At 41.9% G+C, this 26,779-nt stretch overlaps 1 protein-coding gene across 1 annotated transcript in view; it reads left to right on the top strand.

Moving 5' to 3' along the window:
• The window catches only part of LOC143026342 (sortilin-related receptor-like), a 72,452-nt gene that overhangs the window by 24,719 nt on the left and 20,954 nt on the right, over window positions 1-26,779 (top strand). The window contains exons 18-33 of the mRNA XM_076186562.1: window positions 1,229-1,425; window positions 3,949-4,027; window positions 4,908-5,099; window positions 6,396-6,553; window positions 6,709-6,821; window positions 8,070-8,229; window positions 11,277-11,414; window positions 14,608-14,752; window positions 15,081-15,280; window positions 17,517-17,685; window positions 18,046-18,222; window positions 19,928-20,051; window positions 22,078-22,183; window positions 22,677-22,779; window positions 22,888-22,992; window positions 24,700-24,826. Of these exons, the coding sequence (XP_076042677.1) occupies window positions 1,229-1,425; window positions 3,949-4,027; window positions 4,908-5,099; window positions 6,396-6,553; window positions 6,709-6,821; window positions 8,070-8,229; window positions 11,277-11,414; window positions 14,608-14,752; window positions 15,081-15,280; window positions 17,517-17,685; window positions 18,046-18,222; window positions 19,928-20,051; window positions 22,078-22,183; window positions 22,677-22,779; window positions 22,888-22,992; window positions 24,700-24,826 (2,293 nt within the window). The remainder of the gene's footprint in view (window positions 1-1,228; window positions 1,426-3,948; window positions 4,028-4,907; window positions 5,100-6,395; window positions 6,554-6,708; window positions 6,822-8,069; window positions 8,230-11,276; window positions 11,415-14,607; window positions 14,753-15,080; window positions 15,281-17,516; window positions 17,686-18,045; window positions 18,223-19,927; window positions 20,052-22,077; window positions 22,184-22,676; window positions 22,780-22,887; window positions 22,993-24,699; window positions 24,827-26,779) is intronic.

Raw genomic sequence — 26,779 nt, 5'->3', positions numbered from 1 at the left:
GTATATTTAGCCTTGTACAGATTAGTATTTTTGTGAGTTTTTTCATCATACCTTTGTCCATTTTACTGTATGGAGCAGAAACATGGAACATAAGAGAAGAAGAGAGAAGGAGTTTGAATGTGTTTGAGATGAGGTGTCTGAGAAGCATGATGGGGGTTACTAGGTTAGATAGAGTGAGAAATGAGGAGGTGAGGAGGAGAACAGGGGTGGAAAGGGAGTTGGGAGATAGGGTTGATGAAAGAGTATTAGGATGGTTTGGACACATGGAAAGAATGAGTGAAGAAAGACTAGTAAAAGAGGTATGGAAGGCAGATGTGGAGGGAGTGAACATGAGGGGATGTCCTAGGATGAGATGGATGGATGGGGTGAAGGGGGCTTTGGGGAAGAGGGGAATGTCTGTTGAGGAAGGACGGGAGAGGACAGAAGAGAGAGGTGAATGGAGAATGGTTGTATATGGAAGATGTTGTGATGCATGAGGTGGAATGGATGGGGGGATTGGGGTGAGGCAGTATGTGTGAGCAAAATTTTGACGCAGCCCGAAGGGATTTCTCCCCGTCCTCTCCTTTACATGGGGGGACGGAGAGGGGGGGTCGCCGATTTAATGAAGCATCCTTGCTGTGGATGTGCTGTGTCTTGCGACACTGCTTCTGACCCAGGGCAGTGGACAAGGTGCAGGGATGACCCGTCATCTAGGAGGTGCTAAGATGGGAGGGAGGGTGGAGGGGTGTGGAGTGTTTTCAGGGGTGGAATGGGTTGAATGATTTTATGCCTTTTCCTTTTTGGCTACCTCCCTAGTAAGGGGGAAAAAGCCTTGGTATATGTATGTACCTTTGTCCATATAGTGTGGGACTATTTCTGTTGCTGGCTGACAGTAGTAGGAGGGGAGCAGTTGCTGGTTGTCGGCTCTTCATATGTGACAAAGTTTAAGAAATGCAGTTTAAATTGATAGTGATCTTGGGCTTAGTCTATAGACTGAGTGTCAACCCCTCAATATTGCATCTCCTGAAGGAAATGAGGGAGTCGATGGGTTTTGAAAATGGGCAGCTCAGCTGCCCATCTTATATAGCCTCCAGAAGCAGGTACACATTAGACCCCTGTAAAGTGTATGCTTTATATCTTGTATACTTTTTCATAGATATTTATTTCCTTTTTATGTTTGTGTGTGTGTGTATATATGTATATATATATATATATATTATGAAATTAAACTCTTATTTATAATCTACAGCAATACGTACAACGACCTTTTGCAATTGGGATTCACAAGGAGATGGTGTACTGGGATGATTGGAATACATTCATGATCCTGCGTGGAAATAAAGATAATGTCGTTGTGGCTTCCCCTATCAACACCTCACCTATTTTTGGTCTTGTGGACCTCAAAATCTATGGAAGACTCACACAAAAAGGAACCAATGCGTGTGGGTAAGTATGAGATTGGAATTAGTGAAGATGTGGCTAAACTACTTATGTTTAGGTGTATGGACAGACTTCAACCTTATGTAATAGATACATCAGATTTAATGGAAGTTGTACCTTCAAATATAGTGGTGGGCCATGCTGTGGATGTGCTCTGCCTTGCTGCATTGCTTCTGACCAAGGCAGTGGGCAAGGGACAGAGATGGCTCTTCATGCACAAGGAATCAAGATAAGAGAGAAAACAAGTGGGTGTGGGATGGGTGGTGAGTGTATGCTTTGGCTATCTCTCATAAGGGGGAAGAGGTCTTTTGGTATATCGATAGATAGACAGACACCATTCAAGTTGAAGTGTGGAGTGAAAGGAATGGATATCTCCTTGTCTGTATTTCTCTTCAACAAAGAGACAAAGCATGCATTGACATGGCCACTCTCTTTACAAGATGTAAAAGGCCAAAGGTATATACATAATTATGTACTGGAGGTTCATCGTTAAGTTAGTTGGTGGTGGCATTGTCTTAATTCCTAAGTGACAGAGAGACTGAAATCAATCAATCATTGCCTCAAGTTTCACAGGGTGGAAAACCAGTAGCACTATAGGACCACCACATGTAGGTATGTGTCATTGGTCCCAGAGACTGTGAATACGAAAGAGATAGGGATGGTTGGTGTAAGAGACTGGTAGAAACAGGGGTAGAAGACGGGTGTTACATTTAATGGTTTAATTATTTACAAAAACAAAATAGCAAGTGAGCGAGCAGGTTGCCTAAGTCTGCCTTTCTGCCATGTTTATAAACAGTAGCCAGGGGCTTGAGTGTATTGCTGACGTGACATTTCTTTGTAACCTAAGTGAGAATTATGTAGACTCAAGATTATTCTAAGTAAACAATATTGCCGTATAGACTTGTAACAACAAATCTGATTGGTGAAAGGGTGGAGAAAATTCAATTGGTTGGGGATTATAGGATCATACCCTTTGGGGAGGATCTTAAGTATAAAGTTAAAGATCATTGGAACTAAAATCATTATGTCACTGTAAAGCTCATGTATGATCTTGCACATGTGCTCTTGGGGGATTCCTTTGGAGTACGCTGTATAAGAATTAACTGAAGGAAGATACAGAAGAAAATAGAATTTAATTCTTCTGGACAGAAGATTATAACTAAAAGAAGTGAGTGTTGCTATATCCCTAAGTGAGGAAAACAAGGGCTGTGAGCTAGTAAACCAGTGAGGGCGACAAGTGTTGATGGTGGGCAACACTAACAGTGATAACAGGGGGTGAAATTGGCAAAAGTTGGGAATAAGGCAATTACTTGTGAGCAGTCTCCAGTATTGTAGTGTAGCTGTCCTTCAAGTTCCCATGTTGATTTTTTCTCATATGAAGTCTAGCAGTGACTTGTGATGTGTTATAGTAAGAGCCATGTGTCATTCAAAATTTTCATTTAGCCCCTCCACTCCGGGCCAAAATCTCATGGGCAGCATTAGCTGCCAGACGTGCGATGTTGCGTCATAATAGTCGCACTAAAAAAAATAAAGTTACCGCCATATTGCTCGTTCTCTTTCACCCGTGAATTTTGATAACCATAGAAAATACGATGAAGCCAGTCTACATAGTATGGGGGTCACGCAGGTACAACTACAATTTATATAATCAAGACATCAACATTGGCATCCTCGCGTACCCACTTGCTCCTCATTACGCTAATGTAGGTGTCATCGTAGCAAAGGGGTTTGATGAGGCTGGTCAATTCATCAGGGAAGTAGAATTCTTTCCAAGTTACAGACAGGAGTAGCTCAAATTGCATAACTGGTTTTGAAATCATATTTGATTGGACTGTCCGCCATTACATACATAATACATCGAGAATAATTAAAGCTTTGAACAAAGTATGCAAATAAATCTATATATAAATACATTTAACAATACAACAGTGATCCTTGTATGTGATATAATATTTGGAACATACTCTGTAATTTACAATAGACATATAATAATTTGATACAGAATAATAATTTTATAAACAGTATGATGTGCACACTTAGGGGACACTAGCAGTGGCAGTGTTGCTACAGGTTAAGTGAAGTCTGTCTTCATACCGAAAAGCCATATACCAATGTGTCCACAACTGGATACAAACAGCCCCACCCCTCCCAAGGGATGCAGCCCTGAGGGGCTTGCACCTGGTTTCCAGATTGGGCCAGAGAGTTACTTATTTCACTCTCACACTTACTCCCAATACTCTCCTCCTTTTGGTGCATTGCTTCTGCCCAGGTCAGAAGCAGTGCAGCAAGACAGCGCATCTACTGTAGGGCCTCCTTGTCCCCTCACTTGTAAATAGAAAAGACGAGGAAAAAGCCTGTAGGGCATTGTCACTACCTCCTGTGTAAGGGGGGAAAAAGCCTTTGGTATATGTATGTATGCCATTGTCGAGTAATTGTATATATATATTTTTTTTCTAAAGGAAAATTCATATTATTTAAGATACAGTCAAATCCTGTGTGTATTGAGAAATGTTCAATTTACCTTTTCAGGAATGACACCACTTGCAAATACTTATGCATGGGAACACCCCAGGGAGGCAAGACCTGTCTTTGTCCTGATTCGTTTATGGTAAGTTATTTACAGTTGGTTATTATTATAGTGGATGTCTGTGGTGATATTGGCTGTTGTAGTAGGAGAGGTAGATGTGCCCATGTTTAGTGTATGGAAGGTGCATTTGTGGTGTGGGATGAATGTTGTGCTTTGTATTCTGTGTTCTGATTCCTCTCTGCCTCCTCACATTTCAAATCTGCTTCATACAGTGCTGTGGGTACAATCACTCCTTCATACAACCTTCATTTTCATCCATAATCTAATACCTATTTCTCATAACACTTTCCATTTCATATATACAAATACCAAAGGCTTTTTCCCCCTTACATGGGAGGTAGCCCAAAACAAAGGCATAGAAACCACTCCCACCCATTCCAACCCCTACACACACCACTCCCTTCTACCCTCTTCCCTCCCTCTCGTCTTGGCACCTCCTGGATGACGGGTCATCCTTGCATCTTGTCCATGCCCTGGGTCAGAAGCTGTGTTGCAAGACACAGCACATCCACAGCAGGGCCACTTCATTAAATTGGCAACCCCCCTCTCCGTCCCCTCATTTCATCTAGGTATTATTTTGATTGTTTTTGTCTTTGATATACCTCTCCATCTACACCTCCATTCGCTGCCACATGTAACCCCAAACACATAAAACTCTTTGCTTCCTCAAGCCTATCACCCTGTATACTCACATCTGGCCTCCAACCATCACCATTCCTTGTACATCTCAGAATTTTCCCCTGGTTGTTGGTTGCAATGGAAGGGTTATTGAGTGGGACAACATCCAAGATTTAGAATGTTTGGTGTATGAAGAAGTGTTGACATTAAGAATAATTTAACTGACAAGTGAAAGTTTTTTCACAGATTTGCGTTATGTCTCAAATGTTCATATTAACTTCAGGCACAAAAAACGATTGATGGGGAGACTTGTTTGTGCCCCAATGGAACAAGTTTGTCAGATAATGGGCTCTGTGTAGCAGCCTCAGAAACAGGCACATGTCCGAAGAACACATTTCAGTGTGCTAACAATGTTTGCATCAATAGTAACTGGAAATGTGATGGTGACAATGATTGTGGAGACAATTCAGATGAGGTAAGCACACTCTTTAAGTATTGGTGCACTTGGATTTATGTAGGTGTAGATATTATAGTAGTTCCTGAGTCAGAGCATGCCTTAACCTTTCATGGGAGAAAAACAGAAATTATAATATCCAGTTAACAAATTTTGATAGGTAATAATTACAATATGTCATTGACGTGTTCCATTTATAAATTAAAGTGCTGAGGAATAGTGGTCATCATGCCAGCACAGTTTTTTTAAGTAATTAAAAATTAAAGGGAGACACTATGGGCAGTGAGTCTATTGTTGATTATCATACATCAATTTAATACTCTTGGCTAATACATTTATATGTGCATATGCATAGTTTTATATATATATTTATATATGTATATATATATTTATATTTGAATACCGAGGGAGCAGATTCTCTTGTATGCATGCGTTATTAAAGTCGACAGCATTAAGGAGGTTGTTAATCTTCTTATGGGTATTCTCAAGCTTTCTAACCAGTACTCTGCCATTTGGAGGGTGGGCATAAACCAGATTGCCAAAATGATTCATTTATTCAATGTTTCGTCTGCAAGGAGACATCTTCAGGAAAATCTGTAACATAAAAATTACCGACATACAGAAATAGAGAACAAGGGTGTTAACCTTCACAAGAATTCACAATCATGGAAATAGACATCAATAAATCAAAATTAGACAACAATAAATCAAATCCTATCACAATACATGGGCTGTTGGGGACCAATACTCACAAAATTAAAGGTCCAAAGAAATGATGAAGGAAATCGTCGGGTGGTGACTTATATATGCGAATCTAGCCGGCTTGGGTGGTGGAAGGGGTAGTGGGAGGGGTTGGTGACCCATCATGTCGGGAAGGAGTGGGTTGGGGGGGTTTGGGGGTTGTGAGGTCGGTTGAAGGGAGGATAGATGGAGTGCGTGAGAAGAGGTGGATGGGGGGGGGGACGTATTGACATAGGGTGTGGTCACTGGTCGTGCTGGTGGTGGTGGCTTCACTGTATTGTTAAACAAGCTAATGAAGGAAATCATGTTCCTTTGGATATTTATAATAGGGCTATATTCCTTTATAAACATATCTTCTAAAAGCTTAAGTTTATGTGCATCCCTATCGCATACAATCAGAAGCAATGTAGCAAGACGCATCCACAGCAAGGCTGCTTCATTTAATCAGCGACCCCACCTCTCCATCCCCTCATACAGAAAAAGAGAAGACTGGGAGAAATCCCTTTAAGCTGCATCAGAATACCACAATTTTTGTTTTTCCTTTGTAGGTTGTTATGCCATTCTTTGCAATTTTAGGTTGACTGTGAAGCTGTGACTTGTACTGAGCCTTCATGGAAGTGTGACAATGGGCGCTGCATTGCTTCCACTTGGAAGTGTGACTATGATAATGACTGTGGGGATAACTCAGATGAAAAAGACTGCCATTACCCAGACTGTGAAGAGGGTGAATTCAGGTAAGGATAAGGTAGTGGTAATAATTGTTGCCAAGACAGTGTTATGGCAGATTTTTAAGCAATATCACAGATTCCAAAAGTGAAGCTTCACCATCATCTGTCTTGTCTAAAGAGAGGAATTTTTTACATTCTCTTGTATTATTTTTTACCCCTAGGTGCCACTCTGGAGTCTGTATTAATGCAAATTGGCGTTGTGACATGGAAGATGACTGTTGGGATGGGACTGACGAGGCAAATTGCACTTCACCTGCAAACACCAAATGCCGAGGTGTGTTAAATATGAAGGATATACTTTATTCTCACACTTTGTTTGGAAAATATACTTAAGGATTACATGGGTGTCCACAGAGATGTGTATTTACCTAATTGTATTTTAAGGGAAGATAGCTATGCTCGTAGTGGCCCACTTTTGTATCTTTCTGCATCCAGTGTGTTCTTAAAGTCATGTTTAGTTTTAGCACTCATTGTTTCCTCATTCAGTTTCTTCCAGATATCTATCACTCTGTGTGGGAAGCTATTCTTTTTCAGATCTCTTCTATAACTGTCCTTCTTAAGTTTCTTCTCGTGTCCTCTTGTTTTCTTCTGTCCCACTTTAGTAAGTCATCTCTATCAAGAATTTCCATCCCCTTCATAATTCTGTAGATTGTTAGGATGAGGCGGATGGATGGGGTGAAGGGGCTTTGGGAAAGAGGGGAATGTGTGTTGAGGAAGGACGGGAGAGGACAGAAGACGGGGTGAATGGAGAATGGTTGTATATGGAGGATGTTGTGATGCATGAGGTGGAATGGGCGGTGAGATAGTATGTATGAGCAAAATTTAACGCAGCCCAAAGGGATTTCTCCCCGTCCTCCCCTTTTATGCAATGGGGGGACGGAGAGAGGGGGGTTGCCGATTTAATGAAGCGGCCTTGCTGTGGATGTGCTGTGTCTTGCGACACTGCTTCTGACCCAGGGCAGTGGAAAAGGTGCAGGGATGACCCGTCATCCAGGAGGTGATCAGATAAGAGGGAGGTTGGAGGGGTGTGGAGTGTATTCAGGGATGGAATGGGTGGAAATGAATTTATGCCTTTCCCTTTTTGGCTACCTCCCTTGTTAGGGCGAAAAAACCTTGGTATATGTATGCATGTATGTAAGACGCCGGTGTCAGCATCATCGCGTACCCACTTGCTCCTCATGACGCCTACGTAGGCGTCACTGTATGGAAGTGGTTAATAACCACAAAAATATGATCACAAACCAGTTCACAGAATATGGGAGTCTTTCAGCTACAACTACAAAAGAAATATAATTAAGATGCCAATGCTGGCATCCTCGTCTAAGAGATTAATCACAGTCCAAAATGTGATCCAAGACTGGTGAACAACACCCCAACCATACTAGATTTTTTTATGATTGAGTATATAAGAAGAATATGTGTTTTACAAACATCCCTCTTATGTTTTGGTATTGACAGAGAAAGTTGTTTGTCATTTTGTATTACATTGATTATGGTATGACATTTAATTGTTTGCTTGCAGCAACCGAGTTCACATGTGAAACGGGTCAGGAGTGTTTACCAGTGTCCTGGCTGTGTGATGGAGACAGTGACTGCCCCGATGGATCAGATGAATCAAATTGCAAGAACCACACATGCAAGTCATGGCAATTCCAGTGTGATAACATGCAGTGTATATATAGGCAAGTAATATTTGTTTAAAGAATTTAACAGTTTGTACCTGGGAACTGTGGACCTCCTTCAAGATAGACTTGGGGCAACAGATTAATTGTTTGATTGATTACTTTAATATTCTCTTGCTGCTGGAAATCTCTGGCTCTTAGAAAAACAGCCAAAGCCTCAGGTAGAGCCCAGTAGTCATCCAGTAACAGTTTGAAATTTTTATTTTTCTGGTAGATAGCACTCATAGTTACTAAATTTGTTTGTAAATGAACTATGGCTGACACAAAACAGAATATCAACATCCCCTCAGAAGTTCTTGGTGACATTGTTTACCCTTGACATCAATGAATCTAAGAAACCATCAATGTTTAGATTAAATGGATAACCTGTATGAACTTTACCTCTTAGGATTTTGAGTAACTATGCCCACCAATATTTCCCAATAGAACTTGCCAAGTATTCATAGGAATAACACTATCCTCTTCACATACTCAACAAGGAGTTCCCCATATAAGTGTCCTCAGCATCCTTCTTTTCACCCTAGCTATATATAACATAATAAGACAAACCCACTGAAAAATAACTGGCATCCTAACCTGGGGTAGTGACTACATGTTATCATGCAGTAGTAATTGCATAGTAGCATGCAGCCAATTATTTGGGACTGATTTGGGTTTCCATTATGGACTAGAGCCACACATCATTTGTCTAAGAGTAAAATATCCAGAGGAATTATGCTACTTTTTTATTTTATGATTATTCCTCCTTTATATTGTTCCTATGAAACTATTCTTTGCCCTTTTATTCTTTCATCAACCCTATCTCCCAACTCCCTTTCCACCCCCGTTCTCCTCCTTACCTCCTCATTTCTCACTCTATCTAGCCTAGTAACCCCCATCATACTTCTCAGACACCTCATCTCAAACACATTCAAACTCCTCCTCTCTTCTTCTCTTATGTTCCATGTTTCTGCCCCATACAGTGCTGTTGGCACAATCACTCCTTCATACAGTCTCCTCTTAGCATCCATTCCCAAATGTCTATTCCTCATTACACTCTTTAATCCACCAAGGCATTTACTTGCTTCTCTCAATCTACATTCTACCTCCACCTTCACTCCACCTTTCCCTGCCACATTTGCACCCAAGTATCTAAAACTATCCACTTCCTCCAGTCGCTCTCCCTTAATGCTCACTTCCAGTCTACTGCCACTTTCACCCCTTGTACATCTCATCACCTTACTTTTACCCACATTTATCTTTAGCTTTCTTCTATCACATACTCTCCCAAACTCTGCCACCAACTTCCTCAATCCCTCCTCCGATCCTGCCACAAGCGCAGTGTCATCCACAAACAACAGCTGGCTCACCTCCCACTTTTCTCCATTTTCTTTAACCATCTCCAATCCCTTGCCCACTACCCTTGCATTTACCTCTCGCACCACCCCATCCATGTATAAGTTGAACAGCCAGGGTGACAACGCATCCTTGACGAAGTCCCACCTTTACCTCAAACCACTCACTCTCTCCATTTCCAATCCTGACACAAGCTCTACTACTCTCATAAAAACTCTTGACAGCTCCCAGAAGCTTTCCTCCTATCCCGTATATCCGCATAACCTCCCAGTGCCTTCCTGTCTACCCTATCATAAGCCTTTTCCAGATCCATAAAAGCCCAAAAAACATCCTTCCCCTTTCCTATAGCTTTATCACATATCTGTCTTACCACAAAGATCTGATCTACACAACCTCTATCTGTCCTAAATCCACACTGTTCCTCACCAATTACTCCTTCTGTTCCTCTCCTAATCCTCTCAATCAAGATCCTCCCATAAGCCTTCCCAACTACACTCAACAGTTGTGAACAGCTGCCCAGGATGTAACACTTCACCCCATACCATACAACACATAATGGAAGACTGCATTATACACAATCATGCACGCAAACAACACAACATACACTCTATAAAGGATTTGTGGGAAAACCCAGTTTCGGCTGTGGCCTTCCTTGGGGAGACGGGACTGCTCGGACAGACAGTCTAGGGAACGACAACAACAGCAACTACACTTAACAAGCTAATCCCTCTGAAACTACTACATTCACACTTGTCCCCCCCAAAAGACAAGTACCCACTCCCATTTATTCCACTCCCATCCACCACCCATTCCATTCCCTTCCATCTTAGCTCCTCATGGATGACGGTTCATCCCTGTAACCTGCCCACTGTCCTGGTTTAGAAGTAATACAGCAAGACAACTCTTCATGTCAAACACATTTCAATTTTTCCTTTTTGTCTTAAACTATAAATCTGTCCATGTACCAGTAGGCTTCTTCCCCATTATAAGGGAGGTAGCCTAAACTGTAAAAATTCACAACCAATGAAACCAACCTATGAAATATAATAGGGATGGAATGGGTGGGAATGATTAGGGATGGAATGGGTGGGAATGATTTTATGCCTTTTTCTTTTTGGCTACCTCCCTTGTAAGGGAGAAAAGCCTTGGTATATGTATGTATGTATGAAATATAATGCACAAGGATAGAATGCTAGTAAACTACAGTCTATAACAATAACAGAGTACATACATACATGTACCAATGGCTTTTGCCCCCCTTACAAGGGAGGTACTAAAAAAAAAAACAAAGGCATAAAATCTACGACCACCCATTCCATCCCCACATACTCCACTCCCGTTCACCCCCTCCCTCCCTCTTATCTTGGTTCCTACTGGATGATGGGTCGTCCCTGCATCTCGCCCACTGCCCTGGGTCAGAATGAATGTAGCAAAAAACAGTACATCCTCAGCAAGGCCACTTCATTTAATTTAACAGAGTGGTTGGATTTAATTTATTGTAAATGGGAATGTAGAATTCATTAATGTTTTCTTTTACATATTGTAACTGAGAATATAAGTTTTTTATTTTTATTTATTTTTTATTCTTTACAGAATATGGGTGTGTGATTTAATTTATTGTAACTGGGAATGTGGAATTCATTAATATGTTTTCTTTTACATGTAACTGAGAATGTAAGTTTTTTATTTTTATTAATTTTTATTCTTTACAGAACATGGGTGTGTGATGACGAGAATGACTGTCAAGATAGAAGTGACGAGAAGAATTGCACTAACATTTCAACCACAACCACAGCAGCACCTCTGCCTACCTATCCTCCAGGAGAAAATTGTACTAATATTATGTTCAGGTAGTGATATAATTTTTGTATTTTGTCATGTAAGGAATATAGTTGGACCATTTTTGGATACCTGCATGTGGTTGTCCTGGAAGATGGAGAGCAGAGCTACCTATTTTTCAGAACCCATCAACCTTCTCTCCTCCATTAGGAGGTGCAGTTTTGAGGGGCTGACACCTGGTCTCTGGACTGGGCCCAAGATATTTCTATCAACTTCAATTGCATAACAACTTTTCACACACAAGCTGACAACTGGCAATTGCTCTCCTAATATTTTCAGTGGGTGATATATATTCCCACACTGTTTCAACACGGAGAAGTCAAGTTTCTAGAGAGATCTGTGGTAGGGTCTGAGGACTCTTGCCAGCTACTGTGGGGTATTGGCTGCATGTTATTGTAGGATTAAAAGCTGCCAATTAGCATGCAGCTGATACTTTAGGGTCTATATGGGGTGCCCCTACAGTCCAGAGCCACACATAATTTTGTCTGTGGTAGGGGAAATTTCTTTTCATACAGAAATTATGATACTTTATTATACTGTGACTGTCCCTCTGTTATGCTTTTCCCCCCACTCTTGTTACTGTCCTGTACCACTTTTCTGAATATTTATTTTCTTGTTTTGCTGAACCCTGTGGTGGGGGAAAAGAATACTGCCACCAAGTCTTTCCACTTGAGTCATACAAGGTGACAAAAATGGGACAGGGATAGGACTAGGCATCCTTCTCCTTATAACCCCATAGGTGACATTCCTAAAAAAAGCAAAGGCAAAAGAGGTTTTGTGAGGAGTTTTCCAACCAGTACCCTAAGATTTGGGTCTTTTAATGTGCATGGATGTGATACAGATGAGAATAAAAGGGAAAAGATAGGCAGTAAGTTTGTGAGAAGAATGATGGATGTGTTAGCATTGAGTGAAACTAAGTTCAAAGGGAGGGGTGAGTTTGAGTTTGGGAGTGTAGTTGGGAGGATCTCAGGAGTGAAGAGAGGACAAATGAGAGAAGGGTGGCTATACTAGTAAGTGAAGAGATAGATAAGTATGTAGTGGAGTGGAAGGAGGTTTCTTCAAAGTTGATGTGGATGAAGGTGAAACTGGGAAGGGAGATGTAGATTTTTGTAAGTGCATATGGGCCTGGTAGTGAGAATAGTGTAGAGGAAAGGGAGGCTTTTTGGATAGATTTAAATGAGTGCATAGAGGGATTAGGGAGAAATGTCAATGTAGTTGTATAGGGAGACCTTAATGCTAGGGTAGGAAAGGAACCAATAGAGTGGTAAGTGTGGAGTTCCATGAAAAAATCATAGTGGAGAGTTGATGGTGATGTGTCTAGAGATTTGATGATAGCAAATACAGTGTTTAGGAAGAAAGGCCAGCATAAGTACATATGGGAGAGAGTGGTAGATGGAATTGTGTATAGATGAGGCTGTGATGCATGAGGGGGAGTGGGTGGGGGATGGGGGGTGAGGAAGTATGTAAGGAAAAAATTTGACGCAGCCCGAAGGGATTTCTCCCCGTCTTCTCCTTTTCTGCATGAGGGGATGGAGAGGGGGGGGTCGCTGAATTTATGAAACGGCCTTGCTGTAGATGTGCTGTCTTGTGACACTGCTTCTGACCCAGGGCAGTGGACAGGATGCAGGGATGACCCGTCATCCAGGAGGTGCCAAGATAGGTGGGAGGGAGGAGGGTGGAGGGGAGTGGAATATATGGGAAATGAAATGGGTGGGAGTGATTTCTATGCCTTTTTCTTTCTGGCTACCCCCCGTGTAAGGGGGAAAAAGCCTTTGGTATATGTATGTATATAGCTGTAACCAGGAGTATAGTAGGAAGAATTAAGGATGTACATGTTCTAAGGGGAGACATTGGGGGAATGTCAGATATTTTTTTGGTGGAAGGTAAGTTGACTGGTCTTGAAAGCATTCCTCCTATCCCATATATCTGCAATACCTCCCACAGTGCCTTCCTGTCTACCCTGTCATAAGCCTTTTCCAAATCCATAAAAACCCAAAAAACATCCTTACCTTTTCCTAAAGCTTTCTCACATATTTGTCTTACCACAAAAATCTAATCCATGCAACCCATACCTCTCCCAAACCCACACTGTTCCTCACCAATTACTCCCTCTGTCCCTCACCTGATCCTCGCAATCTGATATTCCCCCACTCTCTTCCCTAAGAACATGTACATCCTTAACTCTTCCTACTATATTCCTGGTTACCACTAATGCTTTATCTACCACCCTTCCATCCACCACCCTCTCCCATATGTACTTATGCTTTACTTTCTTCCTAAACACTATATTTGCTATGATCAGCTCTTAGTAAAGGCTCAACTACTTAGTAGAGGCTCAACTATTCTTGAAAAACTCTTGACTGTTCTTAACAGCTTTTTTTTCTATCCCGTATATCTGCAGAAAACTCTGCAGATATGTAGGAGTTTGTGGGTATGTAGGGAGTTTGTTTGGGATAAGGGGGTGACCAAGGATGAGATGGATAGATGGGGTAAAAGGGGCATTGGGAAAGAGGGGAATGTCTGTTGAGGAAGGATGGGAGAAGACAAAAGATAGGGGTGAATGGAGAATGGTTGTGTATGAATGATGCTGTGATGCATGAAAGGGAGTGAGTGGGGGATGGGAAGTGAGTGAGTATGTATGAAAAATAAATTGATGAAGCCTGAAGGGATTTCTCCCCATCTTCTCCATTTCAACATGAGGGGATGGAGAGGGGGGTGGGGTCGCTGATTTAATGAAGCGGCAATGCTGTGGATGTGCTGAGTCTTGCGACACTGCTTCTGACCCAAAGCAGTGGACAAGGTGCAGGGATGACCCATCATCCACGAGAAGCCAAGATAAGAGAGGGGGCGGATAGGACTGGAGTATGTGGGGATGGAATGGGTAGGAGTGGATTTTATGCCTTTTTTTTTTTTTTTTTTTTCTCTCCTCCTCCTCCTCCTTGTAAGGGGGGAAAAGCCTTTGGTATATGTAATTTTTTTTTTTCTCTCCCTTGTAAGGGGGAAAAATCCATTCATATTTGTATGTATGTATATAAGTAAAGTTGTCCTGTCGAGGCAGACACCTGCACCATGCCCACCGAAACCCCAAATTGAAAATGAAGGGTAGTCCACAGTGAGAAATTTTTAAAATATGCAGGAAAAGAAAGTTAATTTATAAATGTGTTTAGAATTTGCAAGAACTTCATTATGCTTATCTTCTTTCAGATGTCGGAATCAATACTGTATTCCTTTCTGGTGGCAATGTGATGGGCTTGATGACTGTGGAGATAACTCTGATGAAGATGGTTGTCGGGTGCCCCCTAAGAACAGCACCAGTACTACCACTCCTGTCCCACATGCATGTGGAGAAGTATGTTTTGTCATAGGTCTTTCATACGATTATTTGATATTATTGTTACAGTAGTATTGGTGAAGTAGAAAGAAGAGCACCTGAATTGGATGGATGTCATGAAATATCTGATAGGGTGGAGAATAGGTAATGGAGTGGCTGGTGAGGTTGCTCAATCTGGAAGGCAAAGAGAAGTTTAAGATTTTTAGCATCAAGATCTATTATGATATTTTTATCACATTGTTTTGTTATTTGAATGTTTTGTTTTCCTGGGGATGTGGTTATTGTAGAATGCTAAGACTACTAAAAGAACTTGTTCACTTGTAATAATTCTTAATTGTTTTCCAAGAATGAGTTTGAATGCTCATCGGGTTCTTGCATCCGTGACTCCTGGGTTTGTGATGGAGATAAAGACTGCCGTAATGGAGAAGATGAAGAAAATTGTCGTGGTTGGGAGTGTGATAAACACAAGCAGTTTAGATGCCACACTACCATTGGTTGTGTTGACCTGGAGCGCCACTGTGACGGACATGCAGACTGTGCAGATGGGTATGTAGTAATTTGGACCTTAGAATTGTGCAGTATATTTTTCTATCTATATATATACCAAGAGCTTTTTCCCCCATACAAGAGAAGTAGCCAAGTCCAAAGGCATGAGGATGAGGTGGATGGATGGGGTGAAGGGGTGTTGAGAAAGAGGGGAATATCACTTAAGCAAGGAAAAGAGAAGGCAGGAGATAGGGATGAGTGGATGTGTATAGATAATACTATTATGCAAGGAAGGGAGGGGCAGGGGATGGGATGGTAGGGGGTGCTTGCATGTGAATGACATATGACACAGCCCAAAGGAATGTCTCCCCGTCTTCTCCCTTTCTGCTTGAGGGGGTGGAGAGGCTGGGTCACTGATGAAGTGAAGCAGCCTTGGTGTGGATGTACTATGTTTTGCTATATTGCTTCTGACCGAGGCCAGTGGGCAGGATATAGGGATGACTCGTCATCTATGAGGAATTGAGATGAGAAGGAGGAAGGGGTGGTGGAGGGGAGTGGAATGGGTGGGATTAGTATATTTTTAGTAGAGCCTGTGTTAGAATTACAAATAGAGTGAGTGGTTTTAGTTAAAGGTGGGAGTTTGCCAGAGATGTTTTGTGTTGCCATGGCTGTTCAATTTATGAATGAATGGGGTGATACAAGAAGTAAATGCAAGGGTAATGGGCTGGGGATTGAAGATGATTCAAGAAAATGGAGGAAATTAGGAGATATGCTCGTTGTTTTTGTTGACAACATTGTGCTTGTAGCAGGATCAGAGGAGGGATTAAGGAAGTTAGTGACAGAGTTTGGGAAATAGTGCAAAAGAAGGAAGATGAAGATAAATGTGGGTAAAACTAAAATGATGAGATGTACAAGGGGAGAAGATGGCAGCAAATTGGAAGTGAGTATTAAAGGAGAGAGGCTGGGGAAGTGGATAACTTTAGATACTTGGGTGTAAATGTGGCAGGAAAGGGAGGAGTGGAGGTGGAGGTAGAATGTAGATTGATAGAATCAATCAAATGCCTGGATAGATTAAAAAGTGTTATGAGAAATAGACATTTTGGAATGGATGCTAAGAGGAGATTGTATGGAGGGGCAATTGTGCTGACAACACAGTATGGGGCAGAAACATGGAACATAAGAGAGAAGGAGTTTAAATATGTATGAGTTGAAATGTCTGAGAAGTATGGTAAGGGTTACTAGGTTGGATAAAGTGAGCAATGAGGAGGTGAGAAGGAGAGTGAGGATGGAAAGGGAGTTTGGAGAGGGTTGATGAAAGTATTAGGATGGTTTGGACACATGAAAAGAATGAGTGAAGAAAGATTAGTAAAAGAGGTGTGGAAGGCAGAGGTGAATGGAGTAAACATGAGAGGGCGACCAAGAATGAGATGGATGGGTGGGGTAAAAGGGGCTTTGGGAAAGAGGGGAATATCTGTTAAGGAAGGGAGAATGGTTGTGTATGAATGATACTGTGATGCATGGAAGGGGGTGGATAGAGGATGGGGGGAGTGAGGGAGTATGTGTGAATGATATTTTGACACAGCTCAAAGGGATTTCTCCCCATCTTCTCTTTTTCTGCGTGAAGGGTTGGAGAGGGAGGTCACTGATTGAAATGGCCTTGCTGTGGATGTTCCGTGTCTTGCTGCATGGCCTCTGACCCAGGGTAGTGGGGGAGACGCAGGGATGACCTATCATCCAGGAGGAGCCAAGAAAAGAGGGAGGAAGGGGTGGTGAATGGGAGTGGAGTATGTGGGGATGAAATGGGTGTGAGTATATGCCTTTGACATTGGGTACCTCCCTTGTAAGGGGGAAAAAGCAGTTGGTATATGTATGTATTAATAGACTTAATATTGAATAGTGATGTTTGACCACTTCTGAAGATTCCTGACTGTTTTCATAATGTAGATTATTTTTTCATTTTTGAAAAATAGCATTTTATTGTCTAAATTAAGTTTGATAGCAAAAATAATTTGTGGGAATGGTTGGCAATACTTTTTTATTTACTATGCTTCAGTGGTGAGATTAAAATTTTTTAACAATGGTTTCTATCAAAGTGCAGTTAGAATGTAGATATCACATGGAGTGTAGCCTGTATGAGCCAATTTTTAATAACCGATTCAAGGAGCTCATGAAATTCCAAGAGCAGGTTCATATGAACTGGTAAGAACTGAGTGAACCCCACCACTGTTCTGCAAGGAGTTTTCAAAAATGCCAATTTGTGCACTCTGACCTTTAAATACCCTATTCTCTTTTGCAGCTCTGATGAGGCTGGATGTCATACACCATCTGAAGAACCAATGGACTGTGGGGATGATTTTTTCATGTGTGATAGTGGCACCTGCTTAAGGCTGAACAAGATGTGTGATGGCAATCATGACTGTGCTGATCTCAGTGATGAAAAGTCTTGTGGATCCAATAAAGAGAGGGTAAGATTAAGGAGGTGGAGGATTGAATTATTTTTAGTATTTCAGTTCTTTGGTACATGAAAGTCAGTGGGTGGTGGTTGTGAATGGACATACAGATAATGTGGCCTAAAGGGATTTATTCTTATGTGCTCCAAAATTGTTCATGTTTCATTTACTTCTGCCTCAGGGTAGTGGGTGAGATGTAGGAATGATCCGTAATTCATGGGGGTGGGGTGGGGTGGGGGGGATGAATGGGAGTGGAGTATGTGGGGGTGGATTTTATGCCTTTGTTTTTTGACTACCTTCCTTGCAAGGGGAAAAAAGACATTGGTATATGTATGTATATATGTATTTATAGTTTTGCCTTTATGTGTCTTACAGGTGTACCTGGTTCAGAATCTCCAAGTATTAGAGAAGACCAACACTAGTATCAAAATAGGCTGGTCAGTTACTGGTGCCTCAGCAAATGTTAGTCTGCAGTTCTTGCCATCATATGCAGAGAATAATTTCATCGGAAGTCAGTATGCTTGGAAGAATACCAGTTGGACTAATGCTACGGTAATATATATTTGTTTTCAGAAGTACCTCCCTTCTTCAGGCACTGCATGACACTCATCTAACCAGGCGCCTCACCTGTTCTCATTATAATCAAAACTAATTTTACCTCATCTCTTCCTGTTTTTCCAACCTTTTCCACTCATCACTGTCATTTGGTTGTGGTTGTGTATGAATGATGCTGTGATGCATGGAATGGAGTGAGTGGGGGATAAGGTTAGGGAGTAGTTATGTGTGAATGATATTTTGATGCAGCCCGAAGGTATTTCTCCCTGTCTTCTCTTTTTCTGCTTGAGGGGACACAGACGGGGGAGTTGCCAATTAAATGAAGCAGCCTTGCTGTGGATGTGCTGTGTCTTGCTGCATTGCTTATGACCCAGGGCAGTGGGCAAGATGTAGGGATGACCTATCATCCAAGAAAAGCCAAGAAAAGAGGGAGGGTGGTGAGTGGGGGTAGAGTGGGTGGGGATGAAATGGGTGGGAGTGGAATTGTGCCTTTTGATTTTGGTTACCTCTCTTGTAAGTGGAAAAAAGCCCTTGGTATATGTATATATCACTGTCATTTTCTTAGTGCCTACCACTGCTACCACCAATTCCTCCTTATCCTCCACATTCATGCATACATACATACATATACCAAAGGCTTTTTCCCCCTTACAAGGGAGGGGAATGTCTGTTGAGGAAGGACGGGAGAGGACAGAAGACAGGGGTGAATGGAGAATGGTTGTATATGGAAGATGTTGTGATGCATGAGGTGGAATGGACGGGGATGGGGGGTGAGGTAGTGTGTGTGAGCAAAATTTTGACGCAGGCCGAAGGGATTTCTCCCCGTCCTCTCCTTTATATGGGGGTCGCCGATTTAATGAAGCGGCCTTGCTGTGTATGTGCTGTGTCTTGCGACACTGCTTTTCACCTAGGGCAATGGACAGGGTGCAGGGATGACCTGTCATCTAGGAGGTGCTAAGATGGGAGGGAGGGTGGAGGGGTGTGGAGTGTTTTCGGGGATGGAATGGGTGGGAATGATTTTATGCCTTTTCCTTTTTGGCTACCTCCCTAGTAAGGGGGAGAAAGCCTTGGTATATGTATGTACAAGGGAGGTAGCCAAAAAACAGGCATAAAAACCACTCCCACCCATTCCATCCCTATTACACTCAACCCCCCTTCCCCTTATCTTGGCACCTCCTGGATGATGGGTCATCCCTGCATCTTGTCCACTGCCTTGTGTCAGAAGCAGTGTCGCAAGACACAGCACATCCACAGCAAGGCTGCTTCATCAAAATCGGCAACCCTTCCCTCTCCATCCCCTCATGCAGAAAAGGAGAAGACGGGGAGAAATCCCTTCAGGCTGCATCAAATTTTTCTCACACGTACTCCCTCTCCCTCCACCCCCACCCATTCCACTTCATGAATCACATCATCATCCATACACAACCATTCTCCATTCACCCGTCTTCTGTCCTCTCCCGTCTTTCCTCAATAGACATTCCCCTCATCGCCAAAGCTCCTTTTACCCCATCCATTCCTTCTCATCCTAGGTCACCCCCCCCCTTCATCCATGAGGAGCTAAAATGAGAGGGAGGAAAGGGGTGATGGAAGGGAGTGGGTGTGCACCTTTGACTTGTGTACCTTCCTCATAAGGGAGATATATAGGTAGATTTAATATTTAGCGGTTATAGAATGATAAATATCTTGATATGTTTCATTGCAGGCGTGGCTGTTCAAAGATCTAAAACCATTTGAAGATTATGTGGTCAAAGTATATCTGCGTGAATCAGGGCAAGATGTCATCTATCCACCATTAGAAAGCATCACATCCAGGACTGAACCAGGAAGTATGTTCTCTGTATTTACCTAGTCATATTTTGCAGGAGAGGAGCTATGCTTGCAGTCACCTGCAGTTGTATCTTTCCACATCCAATTTTTTCTTAAAATCATATTTAGTTTTAGCACTCATTGTTTCCTCTTTCAGATTTTCCATATATCTATTCTGTGTGGATTTTTTTTTTTTTTTTCCTCTCTCTCTCTCTCTCTCTCTCTCTCTCTCTCTCTCTCTCTCTCTCTCTCTCTCTCTCTCTCTCTCTCTCTCTCTCTCTCTCTCTCTCTCTCTCCAGATATCTTCTGTAACTGTCTTTAAGTTTCTTCATGTGTCCTCTTGTATTTCTTCTGTCCCATTGTAGTAGGTCATCCCTATCAAAAACTTCCATCCCTTTCATAATTCTGTAGATAGTTATTAAATCACCTCTTTCTCCTCTTTGTTCTAGGGTGGATAAGTTTATTTTGTCCAATCTTTGTTTGTATGTCAAATTGCAAAGTGTTGGTGCCATCTTTGTCATTGCTCTTTATTTATTTATTTATTTTATTTATTTATTTATTTTTATTATTATTATTATTATTATTTTTTTTTTCTTTTCTTTACTAGGTGTCCATAGAGATGCTGAGTATTCAAATTTTGGTCTTACCAGTGTAACTAGTATTTTTACCATTTCCTCATCCAGTCAAAGGCCACTTTCATTGATCTTATTAAGTTATAAGTTTCTCCAACTATTTTGTTGACATGTTTGTCTGGTGTCATGTCATTTGAGATAATTACTCCTAGGTATATTTAGAGAAATGTTTATTGGTTAAAGAGTATGATGTGCTTGCATACATCACATGGTTCTGTGTTCATCTCTTTGCTATAAAAGTGGTATCACACAACTGAATAAAATTGTGTGGCATAAGATAGAATAGTACAAATGACCCTGACCACAGAAAGGGTAAGCAAAGAAAATTAAATGAACCAAAAGGCAAGGCCATATATATATATATATATATATATATATATATATATATATATATATATATATATACATACATATATATATATATATATATATATATATATATATATATTGGGAAAGGGGGGAATGTCTGTTGAGTACAGAAATGAGAAGATAGGGGTGAGTGGAGAATGGTTGTATATGAATGATGCTGTGATGCATGGAAGGGAGTGGGTGGGGGATGGGGGGGGTGAGGATGTGTGAATGATATTTTGATGCAGCCTGAAGGGATTTCTCCCTGTCTTCTCTTTTTCTGCATGAGGGGATGGAGAGGGGGTTGCCAATTAAATGAAGTGGCCTTGCTGTGGATGTGCTATGTCTTGCTACATTGCTTCTGACCCAGGGCAGTGGGCAAGATCAGGGATGACCCATCATTCAGGAAGAGCCAAGAAAAGAGGGAGGGAGGGAGGAGTGGTGAATGGGAGTGGAGGGTGTGGGGATAAAATGGGTGGGAATGGATTTATGTCTTTGACTTTGGCTACCTCCCTTGTAAGGGGGATAAAGCCCTTGGTATATGTATGTATGTGTGTAAATATATATATATACATACATACATACATACATATACCAAGGCTTTTTCCCCCTTACAAGGGAGGTAGCCAAAAAGAAAAAGGCATAAAAATTTCCCACCCATTCCATCCCTAAATACACTCCACCCCCCTCCACCCTCCCTCTTATCTTAGCACCTCCTGGATGACGGGTCATCACTGCACCTTGTCCACTGCCCTGGGTCAGAGGCAGTAGTAGGAGCCAAGATGAGAGGGAGGAAAGGGGGTGCATGGGAGTGGAGTATGTTGGGATGGAATGGGTGGGCATGGTTTTTATGCTTTTGTTATTTGGCTACCTTCCTTGTAAGGGGGAAAAAGCCTTTAGTATATGTATGTATGTATGTGTATATATATATATATATATATATATATATATATATATATATATATACATACATACATACATACATATATATATATATACAGAGAGAGAGAGAGAGGAAGAGAGGTGTGTACATATCCTCATATAAAGTTCATACAATACTTTGCAGTTCCGAGCCCACCTCTAGAAGTTGCAGCAAAGCAAGTGGATACCAAGGTGCAGGTGTCGTGGAAACCACCCATGTATCCCAATGGAAATATCATCAAATATCATGTGTAAGAGTCTGAAATTTTTACTTCCTTATTTTTTATCTCTATAAGTTTTGTTTGCTTAGATAAGAGGGATGGCTGATTGGATTTTTATTTATTTCTTTCCTGGGTGTGTGCTTTGACCTTGTCACCTCCTTATAAAGGCATAAAGGTCTTGTCCATATATGTGCAGGTTTAGCTGATTTGGCATAATTGAAGAAAATATGGATTTTTTTTTCAACTTTTCAGTAAACGGTAGTACAATCAAAAGTTACTGCAGACCATGTCTTCCATGTGTTCATGGGAGGGTTTTCACAAAAAACTATTATGACTGATGGATAATGTATTGACTTGTACAACAGTCACCAAACACCCCAGACATTAACGCGGAAGAAAACCATTAAAAAAAAAAAAAGTGGGGGGGGGGGAGAGAATGGCAGTTGCCCAACAGTCTAATAGCCTAGTATCATAAATACAAAATAATGAAAAACACAAATGAATTGTTCTCTTTTCCAAACAGGTTCATGTTACCCCCCATACCTGCACAAGAAACCGAGGTCTTTGCCCCTGCAACTAACATCACCCTCAGTATCCCCGACAGCAACACAACCTTCTATATCTGGGTAAGACAGACATTTAATCTACTCCTATCATGTTCTGGGGTTCACTGAATGATAATTGAACACCACTGTAGACAGGTCTACCATATATCATTTATCTGGACTTTGCAGGTTGTAGCTGGGAACCAGAATTACTTGGGTGTCGAGAGCAAACATGTACAATTCAACAAGGTGTCAGTGGACATCCCGGTTCTGGCTCTTAACACTACTCAGAAGGTAGGCCAGCATCAATATTTAAATGTGTTTTTAAGTAAAGAAGTCTGAAATACTTATACATAAATACATGCATATACCAAAGGCGTTTTTTCTCCCTTACACGGGAGATAGCCAAAAAGAAAAAGGCACAGAAACCACTCCCACCCATTCCATCCCCTACATACTCCACTACCCTCCACCCTCTTCCCTCCCTCACATCTTGGCACCTCCTGGATAAACATACATATACCATGGGCTTTTTCCCTTTACAAGGGAGGTAGCCAAAACCATACATACATATACCAAAGGCTTCTTCCCACTTACAAGGGAGGTAGCCAAAAAAGAAAGGCATAAAATCCACTCCCACCCATTCCAATCCCACATACTCCACTCCCATTCACCCCTTCCTTCCCTCTTATCTTGGCTCCTCTTGGATGACTGGTCATCCCAGCATCTTGCCCACTGCCCTGGGTCAGAAACAGTGTCACAAGACACAGCACATCCATAGCAAGGCCACTTCATTAAATCGGTGACCCCCCATCCCCTCATGCAGAAAAAGTGAAGACGGGGAGAAATCCATTCAGGCTGTGTCAAATTATTTTTTCACACATTCTTCCTAACCCCTCATCCCCCACCCACTCCTTTTCATGCATCACGGCATCATCCATACAACCATTCTCTATTCATCCCTAACTTCTGTCTTCTCCCGTCCTTCCTCAACGGACCCTCCCCTCTTTCCCAGTGCCCCTTTTACCCCATCCATCCATCTCATCCTTGGTTGCCCCCTCATGTTCACTCCTTCCATCTCTGCCTTCCACACCTCTTTTACTAATCTTTCCTCACTCATTCTTCCCATGTGTCCAAACCATTCCAATTCTTTCATCCACCCTACCTCCCAACTCCCTTTCCACCCCTGTTCTCCTCCTCACCTCCTCGTTTCTCACTCAGTCCAACCTATTAGTGCCTATCATACTTCTCAGGCACCTCATCTCAAACATCATTTTGATGACTGCTTTCAGGTTATCTCCTTATTTCTCCCACATTTTCCTCATTCATCACTGTCATTTTCTTAGTGACTCCCACTGCAACCACCTTCACATTTAGCAACTCCTAAAATACTCTGCCCATCTTCCTCTTACCGTTGCACCTTCCATTATCATCTCTCCATCTGCACCTTTTACCTTTTCTTCTCTACTTGATTCACATCCCCTTTCTATCTTAATTTCCTTCCAAAACATCTTTTACTTATGTAAATATGTATATATAATGTAAATAAAGTATATATTTATGTAGATGAAAGGCAATTGAGTAAATTGATACAAGTAAATTAAAAAAATGTCTGGATCATTTTGGACACATAATTATTAAGATTGAATTGGAAATATACTAATAACTTTCGACATATATTTTCCTATTCCTTCAAATTTTGTCTAGAGGTAACCGATCCTTGTAGGTTGCCATGTTCCACTTTTTTAAATTGGTCTTAACTCTCAAGGACAACTTTAATATGAAATTACAAGTGTCCAGATTATTTTGGACACTATTATGTATTTCTGGAAAAGAAAAGCTGGCCTGTTGTCTGTGTTGTATTAATGTGGAGCTGTTTCTCTGTCACAGGCTGAGAGAAGAGGTGCAGTTGACATTGTCAGCTCTCCTTGTGCAAAAGCATGGAGTGATTTTGATAAATCAGCCTGCATAAATACACGTGTTATACTTTTTTTTTTACAGACTAGTTTTGTAATTACTTGGAGTGCAGTTCCTGGTGCTGATGGTTATGTCATATCACACAACCAGCCTGAGAATGACCTTTTGAACACAAGACCTTCTTACGAAACCCATGACACATCATACAATGGTTTGTGAAACTGAGATGTTGTATCACCTTGCCATATATTTGTTATTATTATCATTATCATTATTATTATCATTACTAATTGGAAGTATTAAATAAGAGAGGCTAGAGGAGGTGGATAGCTTTAGATACTCGGGGACACATGTGGCGGGAAAGGGAGGAGGTGGAGGTAGAATGTACATTGAGAGAAGCAAGTAAATGCCTTGGGGGATTAAAAAGTGTAATGCTAAGAGGAGATTTATGAAGGAGTAATTGTGCTGATAGCACTGTATGGGAAAGAAACATGAAACATAAGAGAGGAAGAGTTTAGATCTGTTTGTGATGAAATGTTTAAGAAGTATGGTAGTGGTTACTAGGCTGGATAGAGTGAGAAATGAGGAAGCAAGGAGGAGAATGGGGGTGGAAAAGGAATTGGGAGATGGATTGATGAGAAAGTATTGGGATGGTTTGGACACATGGTAAAGTGACACATGGTAAAATGAGTGAAGAAAGATTAATAAAAGAATTATGGAAGGCAGAGGTGGATGAAGTGAACAAGAGGGGGTGACCAAGGATGAGGTGGATGGATGTTGTTGTTGTGGTTCTCTAGACTGTCTGTCCGAGCAGTCCCGGGTGGATGGGCGTAGTAAAAGGGGCATTGAGAAAAAGGGGATGTTTGTTGAGGAAGGAAGGGAGAAGACAGAAGATTGGGGTGAATGGAGAATGGTTGTATATGGATGATGCTGTGATGCATGGAAGGGAGTGGTTAGGGGATGGGGGGTTAGGGAGTGGTTATGTGTAAATATTTTTATGCAACCTGAAGGGATTTTTCTGTCTTCCAGGAGGTGCTAAGATGAGAGGGAGGGTGGAGGTGTGTGGAGTGTATTCAGGGATGGAATGGGTGGGAATTTTATGCCTTTTCATTTGTGGCTACCTCCCTTGCAAAGGGGAAAAAGCCTTGGTATATGTATGCTCTTCTGCATGAGAGGACAAAGAGAGGGGCCACCAATTAAATGAAGTGGCCTTGCTGTGGATGTTCTGTGTCTTGCTGCATTACTTCTGACTCAGGGCATTGGGTGAGATGCAGGGATGACCTGTCATCCAGGAGGAGCCAATAAAAGAGGGAGGGAGGAAGGGGTGGTGAATGCGAGTGGAGTATGTGGAGATGAAATGGGTGGGAGTGGAATTATGTCTTTTGATACCTCCCTTGTAAGGGGGAAAAGGCCTTGGAATATGTATCATTATTAACTGTGTGTATACATTTGTTTCTATTTCCCTTCTCTCCATTCTTCCTCCTCTCTTTCCCCTCATCTCTCTGTGTCTCTCTCCCCTTCTCTCTCTCTCTCTCTCTCTCTCTCTCTCTCTCTCTCTCTCTCTCTCTCTCTCTCTCCCTCTCTCTCTCCCTTTCTGCTTCTCCTATCTCTCTCTGCCTCTCCTATCTCTCTCTGCCTCTCCTCTCTCTCTCTCTCTCTCTCTCTCTCTCTCTTTCTCCTTCTGTCTCTCCCATCTCTATCTCTCTCTCTTTCTCTTCACTCCTCTCATCGTCTGTCTTTCACTCTTTTTCTGCCTCTCTGTCCGTCTGTCTCTCCTCTCCCTCTCTCTCTCTCTCCCTCTCTCCTGTATCTCCTCTTTTGTTGTCTCTCACACTCCTATCTCCTCTCTCTCTCCTCTCCTCTCTCACTCTATCTCCTCTCCCTCTCTATCTTCTCTCTCTCTATCTCCCTCCATCTCTCTTCTCCCTCCATCTCTCTTCTCCCTTTCTCTTCTCACTCCTCTCTCTCTCTCTCTCTCTCTCTCTCTCTCTCTCTCTCTCTCTCTCTCTCTCTCTCTCTCTCCCTCCCCCTCTCCCTCTCCCTCTCCCTCTCTCTCTCCCTCCCTTGCTCCTTCCTCCCTTCCATTTCATTCTCTGTCTCCCCCATCACTCTATAGCTCTCTCTCTCTCTCTCTCTCTCTCTCTCTCTCTCTCTCTCTCTCTCT

This window comes from Oratosquilla oratoria, chromosome 6, assembly GCF_046742065.1.
Source record: "Oratosquilla oratoria isolate Oo_2021 chromosome 6, ASM4674206v1, whole genome shotgun sequence".
NCBI classification, from domain to species: Eukaryota; Metazoa; Arthropoda; class Malacostraca; order Stomatopoda; family Squillidae; genus Oratosquilla; species Oratosquilla oratoria.
This window is presented reverse-complemented; position numbering and strand designations above follow the sequence as displayed.